The sequence below is a fragment of the Budorcas taxicolor genome, chromosome 4 (genome assembly GCF_023091745.1).
Source record: "Budorcas taxicolor isolate Tak-1 chromosome 4, Takin1.1, whole genome shotgun sequence".
NCBI classification, from domain to species: Eukaryota; Metazoa; Chordata; class Mammalia; order Artiodactyla; family Bovidae; genus Budorcas; species Budorcas taxicolor.
Genome location: NC_068913.1, coordinates 79,182,452 through 79,197,345, shown reverse-complemented (window position 1 = coordinate 79,197,345; position 14,894 = coordinate 79,182,452). Strand labels below are relative to the sequence as shown.

Here is a 14,894-nt window from a genome sequence, read left to right as displayed (position 1 = left end):
CGGTGATGGACTTCCATACTTACCATAAAACTATAGTGATCAAGACAGCTTCCCCAAGGTACAAAGGCATTTCAACAGAACAAGGTTGGTCTTTCTCAATAAATGATATTAGGACAATTGGATAGTGTATGCAAATAAAACAAAACAAAAAAGCTTGATGGCTTCCAGAGAAGATGGGTTTAAGGACCCAGTATATTTAAAGACAGGCCTGGCATCCCCTGCCTAGTTGTAGATAGTTGATATAGCCTGTGGAATAATCAGACACCTCACCAGTGGAGATTTATAGATGGCAAATAAACACATGAAAGAGTGCTCAACATCATTAGTCATTGCTGCTGCTGCTGCTGCTGCTAAGTCGCTTCAGTCGTGTCCGACTCTGTGCGACCCCATAGGTGGCAGCCCACCAGGCTCCCCTGTCCCTTTCGCCAGGCAAGAACACTGGAGTGGGTTGCCATTTCCTTCTCCAATGCGGGAAAGTGAAAAGTGAAAGGGAAGACGCTCAGGTGTATCCAACTCTTAGCGACCCCATGGACTGCAGCCTTCCAGGCTCCTCCATCCGTGGGATTTTCCAGGCAAGAGGACTGGAGTGGGGTGCCATCGCCTTCTCCGCATTAGTCATTACGGAACTGCAAATAGAAACTTCGAGGAGAGACCACAGCCCACCTATTACAATGGCTAAAATGGAGAGAGGAGGAGACCTGGTGATACCAGGTGCTGGCAAGAATGCAGAACCACTGGACCCCTCAGACCTCAGTGACAGAATGCAGACCAGTATAAACGCACTGTTTCAAGTGGAAGCCAGACCCAAAGACGGCGTATTGTGATTTCACTTATATGATATTCCAGAAAAGGCAAAACTACTGGGATGGTAGACAAGTCGATGGTTACCTGGCAGCGGAAACAGTTGACTGCAAAGAGGTATGGGTAATTTTGGAGGGGATGATAGAACTGTTCTGTATCTTGATTGTGGTATGTATGTAAGTGTGTGTTGGTCAGAACCCATAGAACTGTACACAAAATGGGTGATCTTCATTATATGCAAAAAAAAGAAAAAATCTAACTGATAGCATCAGGAAAGCCTTCATATGGTTTAAGATGCCCAAGTCTTGAAAGCTTTGAAGGCATCCCCCTGTGGATGGTAGGGAGAAGCTCCTTCCAGGTAAAATATAAAGGTATACTTTGGAAAAAAAACAGTTGGGCAGTTTCTCATAAAGTTAAGCCTACACTTGCCCTATGACACAGCAAACTCATGCCCAGGTATTTACCCAAGTTAAATGAGAACTCTGCTTACATAGAAAGTAGGACATGACTATCTATAGCAGCTTTATTCATAATTGAATTAATTATGAATTCATCTGAACCAGAAGCATCATGTTCTTCAGTTGCCAAATGGATAAACAAGCTATTATGACTAGTACTCAGTAATATAAAGAAATGATTGATACACGTAACAACACAGATAAAAAATGCATTGTTTTAAGTGGAAGCCAGACCCCAAAGGCGGCATATTGTGATTTCACTTATATGATATTCTAGAAAAGGCAAAACTACTGGGATAGTAGACAAGTCGATGGTTGCCTGGCAGGGGAACTGCAAAGAAGTATGGGTAATTTTGGAGAGGATGATAGAACTGTTCTCTATCTTGATTGTGGTAGGTATGTAAGTCTGTGTTGGTCAGAATCCATAGAACTGTACACGAAATGGGTGATCTTTATTATATGCAAAAAAAAATCTAACTGATAGCATCAGGAAAGCCTTCATATGGTTTAATTTGCCCAAGTCTTGAAAGCTTTGAAGGCATCCCCCTGTGGATGGTAGGGAGAACCTCCTTCCAGGCAAACACAGGATTTGCAAAGACTGGGAGGGAGTGAACAGTCCTGTGTGTTCTCGGAAGGTCGAAAGCCTGAAGTTGTAAAGTGGAGGAGGTGACTGAAAGGCAGTGCTGGAGAAGCAGGCTGGAGCTGGGTTGTGGAAGGACTCGTGTTTGGTATAACATGGTCTTGGATTGTTTTTCCCCTTCAGTTGTTTTCTTACAAACTGTCTCATGGTTTGGGCTGCTGTACAGTGCCACGGAAATTCTCTTGAAGTTCAGAGTCCAGAAGTCTGAGATCAGGCTGAGATATGGGGGCCCCCTTTGTGGGCTGCAGACTGCTGACTCCTTATTATGTCCTCACATGGGCAGAGAGCAGGGAGAGGAGTCAGGTTGTCTTGTGACTCTTAGAAAAGTGCCAGCCCCATTCGTGGGGGCTCCTCCCGCGTGACTTCATCTCACCCTGATTACCCAGAGGCCCCACCTCCTACTGCCATCATATTGGGGGACAGGGATCCCAGTATGCCTTTTGAGGGATACAGTCATTCAGTCTGTAACAGTTGGGAAAATGAAGAGCTTTAATCAGGGGAAGGACTTAGTTTTCATCTGAAGCATCTGCTCTGGCAGCCCAGGGTACCAGCCATGGGAAGGGTGAGACCAGGGGAGGATTTATCAAATCATTAGGCAGGATGCAAAGAAGTCCTGGGCCAAGACCAGAGCAGTGGATGCAGGAAGAGGGGCAAACTCTGTAGGAAATGGTGATACCCAGATGACAAAGGGGCAGAAAAGGGGACTCTAAGGGGGACATTGGAGTGTCTGTGTTTGGAGGCATCCAAAAAGAACTGGGTTTGAAGTTTATATATAGAGGATTTTTATCAGTTTGGATTATAGTAGGTTGCTATATAACTTGAAAAACTTGAGTTGATTTTTCATTCTAATACTATATGCATTGTACCCAGATAATGAGTAGGCTGTCACAGTAGGGTGAGAGTGACTTTAGTTGGAACCCAGAAAGCCAGGGTGGTGAGGAGTCTGAAATAAGGTGACCGTGTGCCCATGTGCCCCGTCCCCCCGAATCTCACTGAGCACCGTCACTTCTGTATGACTCTCCGCTGCGTCAGATTTGTACGTCCACTGGAGGAGAAATTTAGGGAGGACAGAGGTACCAGCTTAGGGCTGGGTACAGCTTCAAGATGAAGATCTTTCATTAGGGGGGAGGTGGCCGTAGAAGTGGGTGGAGAGCCAAGTGTGCAAGGAGCCTTTTCCATGGATGACACAGGTCAGAGCAGCCACAGAAATATTTGGGGGGAAGCCTTCTCTCCAACCCTGCATTTCAGGGAGTCTCATTCCCCTTCCCTGCTGTGGCTTCTGTGATCTGTGTTGGCTCCTGGCTTGCTTGTCTGGTCCCTGACTGGTCCTGCCCACGTGTCTGTTTTGCTGTTCTATGCTATCTGCCCAGACTGTTTCATCTGGGGGGTGTTCTTTTAGATTTTAATAAATGTTTATTGGATTTTAAATTTTCTCAGAATGAAAAATATTTGGTCTTTTCAGTTGATATTGTACTCAAGCCAAACAAGCTCAGCATCCATACACGGCAGGGAGGACACAAATACTCAAGTTAAACATTGTAAGTATGAGCCTGGACCATTTTTAAACCCCACCTAATCCCGTGTGTTTCAGCCCGAGAGGAAGTTTGGCGTGGTGGTGGTCGGCGTCGGCAGAGCCGGCTCCGTACGGATCCGGGACCTGCGGAGTCCACACGCTTCCTCAGCGTTCCTGAACCTCATTGGCTTCGTGTCCAGGTGGCTTTGCTTTGTGCCCTGTAATTCCCCGGGAGCTGGGTGCAATGGATTAGGGTTCTCCAGACCCCAGAGAGAGCAAGCCAGCTCTGGGGTCATTCCAGGGAACTGTGCAGGGTCAGCCCCACAAGATCTCAGACAGGTCTGGGAAGTAAACAGTGCTGGCCCTGCAACTGGGATGTGCAGTGAGTCATCCTATAGGGGACTGCAAAGGCAGAGGTGGGGAAGGTGAGCACAGGGCCTGACGGTGACAGGAGGGGTGCAGTGAACTCACGTGGGCTGGCCTGAAAGAAGGCTTTAGGTGTGTTCCATCAGTTAACTATGACAGCCTTCCAGGGCCCTGGGCTTTGTAAGCCTGACCAGTTATTTGACATCAATGCCAATGTCAACCTACTTGACAGATCCAGAAGCTGAACCTCAGAGAGGTTAAGTAACTTGCCCGATGTCACACAGCTGGAGAAGTGGAAGAGCTGGACGACGGTGCACGTCTATCCGATTCCAAAGCCTGGCTTTTAAACACCGTGCATTCATTGCCCCTTTGATAATTCCGAACCCTGCTTTTAAGGATTATCATTTATCTCCTGTAACTCAGCCAAAACCTAACTTTAACTGCGTTTCTTCTTCCCTTACTCACCCTCAGCTCCTCCTTGACCCCCACCACTTCCACACACACTACTTAACAATACTCACACCATGTAACATCAGTTATCAGCAGTCATTGTGAACCTGAGGTAGGCCCTATATCAGCCCAGGCATTGGGGCAGAGAGCAAGTCAGGCAGGTCTCTGCTTTTTAGTGCTTTAGACAAATCACCTAAATGTCAGTACTTAGACCAGCGTAAGTAACCATCATGATGGTCCATGTAGAAGTTCTTTCCTATTTTGATTTATGGGACCTGCCTTCTTCCAGTTTGCCTGTCTCAGAACCTAGCCCTTCCTTAAGGACTTAAAGTGAATTTGGGGGCACAGAGGCAACCCAGAAGTGCTGGCAACCTGCCCTTGGTCAGTCTTCCCCTCGCAGGAGGATTCTAAGGGAGCACCACAGATGGGAGACTCGACATCATGCTTAGCAGCACTGTTCCTCCCCCTGCTCCCCTGCCTGCATTTGGGGTCTCACGTACAAGGGCTCCGGGCTGAAGGGGGGCTTCTGCTTCCCCATCAGCCCTCCTCTGCAAGCTGGTGCTATGCCTGACCTACCCCGGTCCCATAGGATGGCCATCATCCTCCCTCCCTCTCGCTTTACCACCCCTCTGCTGTTATCACACTGTCCCCTCGCCACATGCTCTGTTCCTCACAACCTACCTGCTAAGGCCTGTCACCTCCCCAGGAATCCTCTTCTGAAACCCTGAACTGGGTGTTCCTTGCCTTCCTGGAATCTCCCACTTGTACCCCTGGCACAGCATTCCTCTGGTTATTTTTATTTGGCCATGCTGCATGGCCTGTGGGATCTTAGTTCCCTAACCAGGCGTCAAACCCGTGCCTCCTGCATTGGAAGCACAGAGTTTTAGCCACTGAACCACCAGGGAAGACCCCACCACCTGTTATTCTTGTGTTGTAGTTATGTAGTCTCTTCCTCCCTCTACCAGACCAAGCTTGCTAGAAGCTGAGGACTTTAGTTCATTCCCCACTGTTGCAGAATCCAGTAATCGAGAAACCAAGCACCACCCTTGGAGAATTGGAGAGCTCAGGTTTATTATGCCGGTGAGCCCGAAAGAGTCAACACTACAAGCTCTGAGCCCCGAATAAAGGGGTTACAGAGTTTTTGTAGACAGACTATAGTGGGCAAATCTAGCTGCTAATAGGGTGGTTTAAGGGGTTTCGTGAGTGTGGGAACAGTAGTCAAGATGGGGAGGGGGATGCCTGACCTTTACATGGACAGGCATGATTAAGCAGGTTTGCAGGGTTGGGCAATTGCAAACAGCAGGACAAGGGTGAGTGAGATAAGCTCCAGTTCCTAGTGTTGTAAGTCTTTCTGAGACTACGTGACCTCTGTGATCCAGACTTTGCAAGGAGCAAGCTGAGTTACAGAGGCAGAACGAGCAGGAGGTTATGTAAAATTTTAACCTTTCCTCTTCACCACAGCTTCCCTACTGGGAAGGCACAGGGAGGCAAGCAAGAGGCATTGGTCAGACCAAGCAGTGCAGATGGGGTGGCCCCCACAGGAAAGAACCTACCAGAATGTTTTCAGCAGCCAAACTCCCCCAGCTGCCCTCTGGCTGCTGCCACTCAAGGGGGCTCTGCGCTGCCCTCAAGCCTCCTGCCAGCTGCCCCGTTTCCTCTGTGACAACCTCTGTTGGAGGATTGCTCCTCTGCTCCAGCCTCGGCCCCGGGGCAACGTGCAGCCAGCACTCTCAGGTGTTCTAAAGCAGGGGTCCTTCTTACTGTGTGGGAGTCAGAAGGCTCAGGCTCCTGTCCTGCCCCTACTACAGTTAGCTGTGGAGCCCCTGCCTCTCTGGGCTTTGTCAGCTTGGCTATAAAGGAGGCAGTGACGCCCGCCTTCTGCTGGATGGACACAAGGCCATGATGTACGTGAAGGAGCTCAAAGCCACACAGCACTGTGCCCCTCAGAAGTGTTAGTGTCTTGGATCTGGATTAGGTTTGACAGTCCTAGTGTCTGGCCAAGTGCTTGGAGGTGGCAGTGACCATAGAGATTACTTCTTATGAGATAACAGGAAATCCATTCTTTTTATTTTAGAGATGACATAAATTCAAAGGCTCCCACATCATACAGGCTGTTAGCGGTGGTATCAGCACTCAGTGCCAGTTCCCCAATTTCTTACTCTGTGCTGGAGGCTCTGTTTCTTACTTTGTGCTGGAAGTGTCCTGGAAATGAGATGGAAGAAATTGCTTTCTTCATTTCCAAAAACTGATCACCAGGACATTGTTGGGAGCTGGGGAGCAGGATGACACTCATTTATTCTCAGCCGATGTTCTGCCTGCTTTGAGTTCCACTTGTCTGTTCTTCTCAAACAGACGAGAGCTGGGGAGCATTGATGAGGTGCCGCAAATTTCTCTGGAAGAGGCTCTTTCCAGTCAAGAGGTCGAGGTTGCTTTTATTTGCAGTGAGAGCTCCAGCCACGAGGACTACATCAGGTGGGTGTTCAAGTCCTCTGCTTGCACAGTAGTACAGGACGGTGAAAATGCCTGGGCTAGCGTCTTACACAGGGATCTTAATAATCAGTGGGATGGATCCAGGACTTTGAAAAATTATCATCAAAATGTTAACTCTCAATATGGGTTATAAAGGTATAAGGACATGAAAAATATAGAACTAATATTTAGTTCACCATAATTAAAAACATTAGACACATAAAGAATTATAGTGCCTTATTTCATTGTAAAAATTTTATTGAGAGTAGTTTGACTAGTGCCTACCTTCTTAGAATCTGCCTACAATGTGGGAGACCTGGGTTTGATCCCTGGGTTGGGAAGATCTCCTGGAGAAGGGAAAGGCTACCCACTCCAGTATTCTGGCCTGGAGAATTCCATGGACAGAGGAGGCTAGCAGGCTATAATCCACCGGCTGCAGAGTCAGAAGCGACTGAGCGACCAACATTTGCCTTCTTCTCAGCGTATAACTTAGGATATGGAGCCAATGTCTTTTTTGTGCCTTGGAGAAATGCCATAGTTCTTTCAGCTTCCAAAATTTTATCCTTTGTACTTTAAACAACATGAAATCTCTCTGAAAATATCTCTAGGAGTTCTTTAATAGGAAGTGTTTTTTGCCATGAGTTGATTAAGGAAATAGTGGTGGCCTAGAAGATCATGGCATCCGGTCCCATCACTTCATGGGAAATAGATGGGGAAACAGTGGAAACAGTGTCAGACTTTATCTTTTTGGGCTCCAAAATCACTGCAGATGGTGACTGCAGCCAAGAAATTAAAAGACGCTTACTCCTTGGAAGAAAAGTTATGACCAACCTAGATAGCATATTCAAAAGCAGAGATGTTACTTTGCCGACTAAGGTCCGTCTAGTCAAGGCTATGGTTTTTCCTGTGGTCATGTGTGGATGTGAGAGTTGGACTGTGAAGAAGGCTGAGTGCCGAAGAATTGATGCTTTTAAACTGTGGTGTTGGAGAAGACTCTTGAGAGTCCCTTGGACTGCAAGGAGATCCAACCAGTCCATTCTGAAGGAGATCAGCCCTGGGATTTCTTTGGAAGGACTGATGCTAAAGCTGAAACTCCAGCACTTTGGCCACCTCATGGGAAGAGTTGACTCATTGGAAAAGACTCTGATGCTGGGAGGGATTGGGGGCAGGAGGAGAAGGGGATGACAGAGGATGAGATGGCTGGATGGCATCACTGACTCGATGGACGTCAGTCTGAGTGAACTCCAGGAGTTTGTGATGGACAGGGAGGCCTGGCGTGCTGCGATTCACGGGGTCGCAAAGAGTCAGGCACGACTGAGCGACTGAACTGAACTGAGCTGAAGATTGGGGAGGTCGCATTATATTCATAGAGTAAGAGAAATGAAATGTTTCCCCCACACATACCCTACCCCCTGCCCCACCTTTGAATGCAAAGCCTACAGCTCTCCAGGCATTTGGTGGAATGGAGCCTGGAAGGAAGAGCCCCATGGAAGACCTGGCAGCCAGCAAGGCAGTGCCACCTGCCCCTAGAGCTCAGCTTTCTGTTTAGGTCCTGACATTAAACTACAGCTACTTCCACAGTGTGGTTGCCCAGAAGTCAGCTGCTGTCCCTTTATTATACTCACTGTAAATGTGGACAGAAGCGCCTTTATGTGGAGCCCCTTAACCTTCTTTGGCACCAGAGAAGACCTGAACGAAGTAATCATATAATTCCCATACTTATCAATGTTTGTCCCCTAGAATATCTGGAGCATGAAAGCCAAACTTCTGAGCACAGCACTCTGGGTCCTTCCCTTACATCAGACTCCCAGCTCCTCTTAGGACCTCGTTTCTCTCTCTCTCCCCTCCCCTGCCACACAGAAACGCTGAAATTCACACCATGTCTTAATGGACAAAGCCCCATAAATGCCCAAGCCCCTGCCTATGCTGCTTATCGTGAAATATCCTCATCCCCTGGCACCTGGAAAATGCCTGTTTACATTTCAAGACCCAGTTCAGAGCCTTAGTGAAATGTTTTCCAGTTGCCTCAGACAGAGCTGGCTGCCACAAGTTTTGTAGTCTTTATTTATAGCTGTCATGTGGTAATGGAGCTACTGGAGGTGATAGAGGCCAATCGCACCCCACTCCAGTACTCTTGCCTGGAAAATCCCATGGACGGAGGAGCCTGGTAGGCTGCAGTCCATGGGGTTGCGAAGAGTCGGACACAACTGAGCGACTTCACTTTCACTTTTCACTTTCATGCATTGGAGAAGGAAATGGCAACCCACTCCAGTGTTCTTGCCTAGAGAATCCCAGGGATGGGGAGCCTGGTGGGCTGCCGTCTGTGGGGTCACACAGAGTCGGACACGACTGAAGCGACTTAGCAGAGGTGATAGAATTCCAGTTGAGCTATTTCAAATCCTAAAACATGATGCTGTGAAAGTGTTGCATTCAATATGCCAGCAAATTTGGAAAACTCAGCAGTGGCCACAGGACTAGAAAAGGTGAGTTTTCATTCCAACCCCAAAGAAAGGCAATGCCAAAGAATGTTCACACAATTGTTCACACAGTTGCACTCATCTCACACGCTGGTAAAGTAATGCTCAAAATTCTCCAAGCCAGGCTTCAACAGTACATGAACTGTGAACTTCCAGATGTTCAAGCTGGATTTAGAAAAGGCAGAGGAACCAGAGATCAAATTGCCAATATCCATTGGATCATCGAAAAAGTGAGAAAGTTCCAGAAAAACATCTACTTATGCTTTATTGACTACGCCAAAGCCTTTGACTGTGTGGATCACAGCAAACTGTGGGAAATTCTTAATGAGATGGGAATACCAGACCACCTGACCTGCCTCCTGAGAAATCTGTATGCAGGTCAAGAAGCAACAGTTAGAACTGGACATGGAACAACACACTGGTTCCAAATTGGGAAAGGAGTACATCAAGGCTGTATAATGTCACCCTACTTATTTAACTTATATGCAGAGTACATCATGAGAAACACTGGGCTGGATGAAGCACAAGCTAGAATCAAGATTGCTGGAAGAAATATCAATAACCCCAGATGTGCAGATGACACCACCCTTATGGCAGAAAGTGAAAAAAAACTAAAAAGCCTCTTGATGAAAATATAAGAGGAGAGTGAAAAGTTGGCTTAAAGCTCAACATTCAGAAAACGAAGATCCTGGCATCTAGTCCCATCATTTCATGGCAAATAGATGGGGAAACAGTGGAAACAGTAACAGACTTTATTTTGGGGGGCTTCCAAAATCACTGCAGATGGTGACTGCAGCCATCAAATTAAAAGACGCTTGCTCCTTGGAAGAAAAGTTATGACCAACCTAGACAGCATATTAAGAAGCAGAGACATTACTTTTGTCAGCAAAGGTCCATCTAGTCAAGGCTATGATTTTTCCAATAGTCATGTATGGATGTGAGAGTTGGACCATAAAGAAAGCTGAGCATTGAAGAATTGATGATTTTGAACTGTGGTGTTGGAGAAGACTCTTGAGAGTCCCTTGGACTACAAGGAGATCCAACCAGTCCATCCTAAAGGAAATCAGTCCTGAATATTCAGTGGAAGGACTGATGCTGAAGCTGAAACTCTAATACTTTGGCCACCTGATGCAAAGAGCTGACTCATTTGAAAAGACTCTGATGCTGGGAAAGATTGAAGGCAGGAGGAGAAGGGGACGACAGAGGATGAGATGGTTGGATGGCATCACTGACTTCATGGACATGAATTTGAGTAAGCTCCGGAAGTTGGTGATGGACAGAAAGGCCAGGCATGCTGCAGTCCAAGGGCCGCAAAGAGTTAGACAAGACTGAGTCACTTTCAGTCGCTGCCGAAGGACTGCAGCACACCAGGCCTCCCTGTCCATCACCAACTCCCAGAGTTGGGAACTGTCTGTGGTAATAGACAATTTACCTGTTGACACGGCTGTATTTCTCCTCCAGAATAACTGGTAAACAGTACCTGGTTGGATATGTCAGTGGACGAATGGGTGAATGTTCAAGTGAGCACATAACTAGAACGCCTTTCTCTTACTGCTTAATAGAAAATAGCTTGGATGCAGTTCATCCTCCCCATCCCCTGGCCCTGACTCTCATCTGCATTCTGTCATAACACACTTACCCGGAGACTTGTGTGCATTTTTCACAGTCTGTCCTGCAGGGTACTTAAGCAAAGTTTAATTGAAGTGCATTTTATCTGTATTTATCCCTCTTTTCCAAAGGCAATTCCTGAATGCTGGAAAGCATGTCCTTGTGGAATACCCCATGACACTGTCTTGGGTGGCAGCTAAGGACCTGTGGGAGTTGGCCGAGCAGAAAGGTGATGTATGTTCTGTGCGTCTGGAGCGCACACCCTCTTACTAAGAATTCCTGCCTCTAAGACTTCTATGGTACCATCTTCATGCCTTATAAACAACCGTGTGTCAGATACGTTACTGGCCCAGGGGCTCCCAGCCCAGTCCCCATACTGTAGGCACATAAAGCGCGGGGGTGGGGGTGTGTTTGTGGAGGAACACGGGGCAGAGGGAGGGATGGGAATTTGCAGACTTTTGTTCAAGACTTACCAGCTTCTTTTACTCTAATGAAAAATATGAATTAGCTTCTACTTATGCTAATATTATCTTGCTTTTATTCATGTGATACTTGTATTGCTAATGGAAAAATGCCTAGATTAGGGTAATTGATTGTCTGATGTGCACAGTTTATAGTTTTTGTTGTTTCTCAAGAGGAGCACTGTGTATTAATACTGGGAACTTGGAAACTCTTCTAAGCATATGTTATTTTGCTTAATTCTCTTAGAACTCCTTGGAGGTAGGTATTTTCTCTAGCTTATGTATAGGAATCCATGGCTCACAGAAGTCAAAAATTTTCTACCAGAAATGGAGCATAACCTTCAAAAATTGTATGCCTGTAATTTATATAATATTGTACATCTACTATACTTTTAAAAAAAAGTTTTGTACCAGGTCACAAAGCTAGTAATGTGACCACTAAATGAGAGGTGGAGATTTGATTTCAATCCTTTTGGGCTCTGAAGTCCACGTTTTTCCCTCTGAGCCTTGCTGAACACCACAACTAGAGAGAGGCCCATATGCCACCAGTAAGACCTGATGCAGTCAAATATAAAGAAACATTTTTTAAAAGGCATGTAGTCCAGTGGAATAGAATAGAGAGCCCAGAAACAAACCCTTGCGTATATAGATGGCAAGTGATCTTTGACAGGGGTCTTTGAGATCACACAGTAGAGGGAATGGACAGTCTTTAACAGAAAGTGCTGGGAGAGATGGATAGCCACATGCAAAAGAATGAAGTTGTACCTTTACTTTATACCAGTTTAACTCACACAGCCCTAAATGTAAGGTGTAATAAGTATAAAACTCCTGGAAGAAAATGTAGGGAAAAGCTTCTGGACATTGGCCATGGCAGTGACTTTTTTTCTGGGTGTGACACCCGAAGTACAGGCAACAAAAGCAAAAGTAGACGTGGGATTTCGCACTAAACTAAAAAAAAGCTTCTGCACAAAGAAGGAGGCAGTCAACAGAGTGACAAGGCAACCTACAGAAGGGGAGAATGAGCTTGCAAATCAGGTACCTGATAAGGGTTAATATCCAGATTATATAAAGAGTGCTTAACACTCAACAACAACAATAAATAACCTGATTTTAAAATACACAAAGAACCTGAAAAGGTACTTCTCCGAAGAAGATTTGCAAATGACCAACAAGCATACAATAAAGATTGTCACACGGGAGAAAGGCCTTAAGAGTACACTAAGTGTGGGAAATATTTTATGAGCAAATCTGTTTGAACACTGGAGAATTCACCCTAGAGAAAGGCATAGATGAACATGGAATTTGCAATTTCCTTGTTCAGCATAGGGTCACTGGAGGAAACTGAGGGGCCATCGATCTGAATTGAATCTCACTTCCGAGTGCTTCTGAGAGCAGCCTGAATTTTTTCCTTACTCAAATTAGAGATTATAGAGTATTGAGGCACTATTGAAGGGCATGTATTTCTCAATTCTAAAAGAACCATACTTTGTGATGGCCACGATTCTTTGAGCTAATGTTGCTGTTTGCAAGACCACTGGGTCCAGGGAAACCATAATTGGTACAGAAACTTACATGGCAGCTGGTAAAGAATCCACCTGCCAATGCAGGAGACGCAAGATGTGAGTTCGATCCCTGGGTCGGGAAGATCTCCTGGAGAAGGAAATGGCAACTCACTCCAGTATTCTTGCCTGGAAAATTCCATGGACAGAGGAGCCTGGTGGGCTACAGTTCACTGGGCCGCAGAGAGTTGGACACGGCTGAGCAACTGAGCACACATCACTAAGGATTAAAGGAATGCAAAGCAAAGCCACATTGAAATATCTCCTCAAACCCATGAAGACAGCCACTATTAAAAACAAAACGAAACTGGGACTTCCCTTTTGGTCCAGTAGTTAAGACTCAAAGCTTCCATGTAGGGGGCACAGGTTTGATCCCTGGCAAGGGAACTAAGATCCCACGTGCCACACAGTATGGTCAAAACAAAACAAAAAAACGAAACAAAACAACAAATGCTGGTGAGAGTGTGGAGAAATTAATTAGAGCCCTTGTGCCCTATTGGTGGGAATATAATATGGTTCAGCCACTCTGGAAAACTGTATGGAGGTTTCTGAAAAATTTATAAATAGAATTAGCATATGATCTAGCAATCCCAGTTCTGGATATAATCTGAAAAGACTTTAAAGGATTTGGAAGAGATATTTGCACACTCTGGTTCATAGCACATTATTCACAATAACCAAGAAGTAGAAACAACTCAGATGTCCATTGATGAATGAATGGATAAAGAAAATGTGGTGAATATATACAATGGAATATTATTCAGCCTTAAGAAAGAAGTGAATCTTGTCACAAGCTACAACATGGAAGAATCTTGAGAATATTATGGTAAGTAATATAAGCTAGTCACAAAGAGATTATATGAAGTATCTAGAATAGTTAAATTTGTAGAAACAGAAAATAGAAGGATGGCTGCTAGGGAGTGGTGTGGAGGAATAGAGGGAGTTATTTTAGTTGTGTACAAAATTTCAGTTTTGCAAAGTGAAAAAGTTCTAAAGATCTTTAGTACACAGTGTCCTTATAGTTAATACTACTGGACTATAGACTGAAAATTGGTTAATAGGGTAAATTTTATATTATACATCTTACTACAATTTTTTAAAAAACAAAATAAACTTAGAAGAATCAGAGCAATCAAAATTGAAGAGAGGATTTGACCTCAAGTGGAATGTTGATGCACAATAATTAGAAAGCCCCAAATGCAACATCATTAATTTAACAATTTGGGCAAGTCAAAATATGTATCAAAGAATAGTAAAAAATTCAGATCTTTTGTAAACCTAATTTTACAGAAATACATTAAAAAATTATTTTGTACAGAAGTGTACATGCCAACATTTTAAGAGCAAAAATTGGCATGCAAATTCAGTATTCAAAAGAGAATGGTTAATGGTTAATTATGGTATTTTCATCTGATGAATACTATTCAGGCTCTAAAAGTCACAGATTCTTACTGTCATAAAAAAGGTACATGATACATGACTAAATACAAAACAGTAACAGAACTACATGTAGTATCACTTTAAAACAAATACAGATATGTGGACAATTTGTTTTGATAGTGGTTATTTCTTGGTAGTGGTATTTTGGATGATTTTATTTACTTTCTATTTTTCTTTATTTTTCATGTTTCCTATAATGAGCATAATTTGTTTTAGTAATATGAAATAAAACATTTTTAAAAACTGTTAAGAAGGTGCTAAATTGTATATATAGTATAGCCCCCCAAAACAAAAACAAATTTTAAAAAGTTACACATAATTTGGACAAATCACTAGAGAAATTTAAATATTTACTGTAAAGGAAAAAACATTAAGATAAAATAAAAGCACTCCATAGAAAGAGAAAATAAATTTATGTTGTATTGCTTCTTCTGGTAGGGGGTAGAATTATAGAGATGGATCTCATCTTCTTCTAAGAATCATAACTGTTCCAACATATTTACCCAGGATGCCATAGAAAATAGTTTCAGCATTGGTATCATATAGTTTACTACTGGTTAAGAGTACCATTTGCATTTTAAATATCACAAATATAATGGAAAATCATATTTCTGTTTTCATGGGCGGGCACACATAAAATGAATCTCTAGCC

The 14,894-nt window shown here is 44.4% G+C and overlaps 1 protein-coding gene across 1 annotated transcript in view; it reads left to right on the top strand.

Moving 5' to 3' along the window:
* BLVRA (biliverdin reductase A) overlaps positions 1-14,894 on the top strand; it is a 36,820-nt gene that overhangs the window by 9,952 nt on the left and 11,974 nt on the right. Inside the window, exons 2-4 of the mRNA XM_052638557.1 lie at positions 3,491-3,612; positions 6,581-6,700; positions 10,914-11,011. Coding sequence (XP_052494517.1) covers positions 3,491-3,612; positions 6,581-6,700; positions 10,914-11,011 — 340 coding nt within the window. The remainder of the gene's footprint in view (positions 1-3,490; positions 3,613-6,580; positions 6,701-10,913; positions 11,012-14,894) is intronic.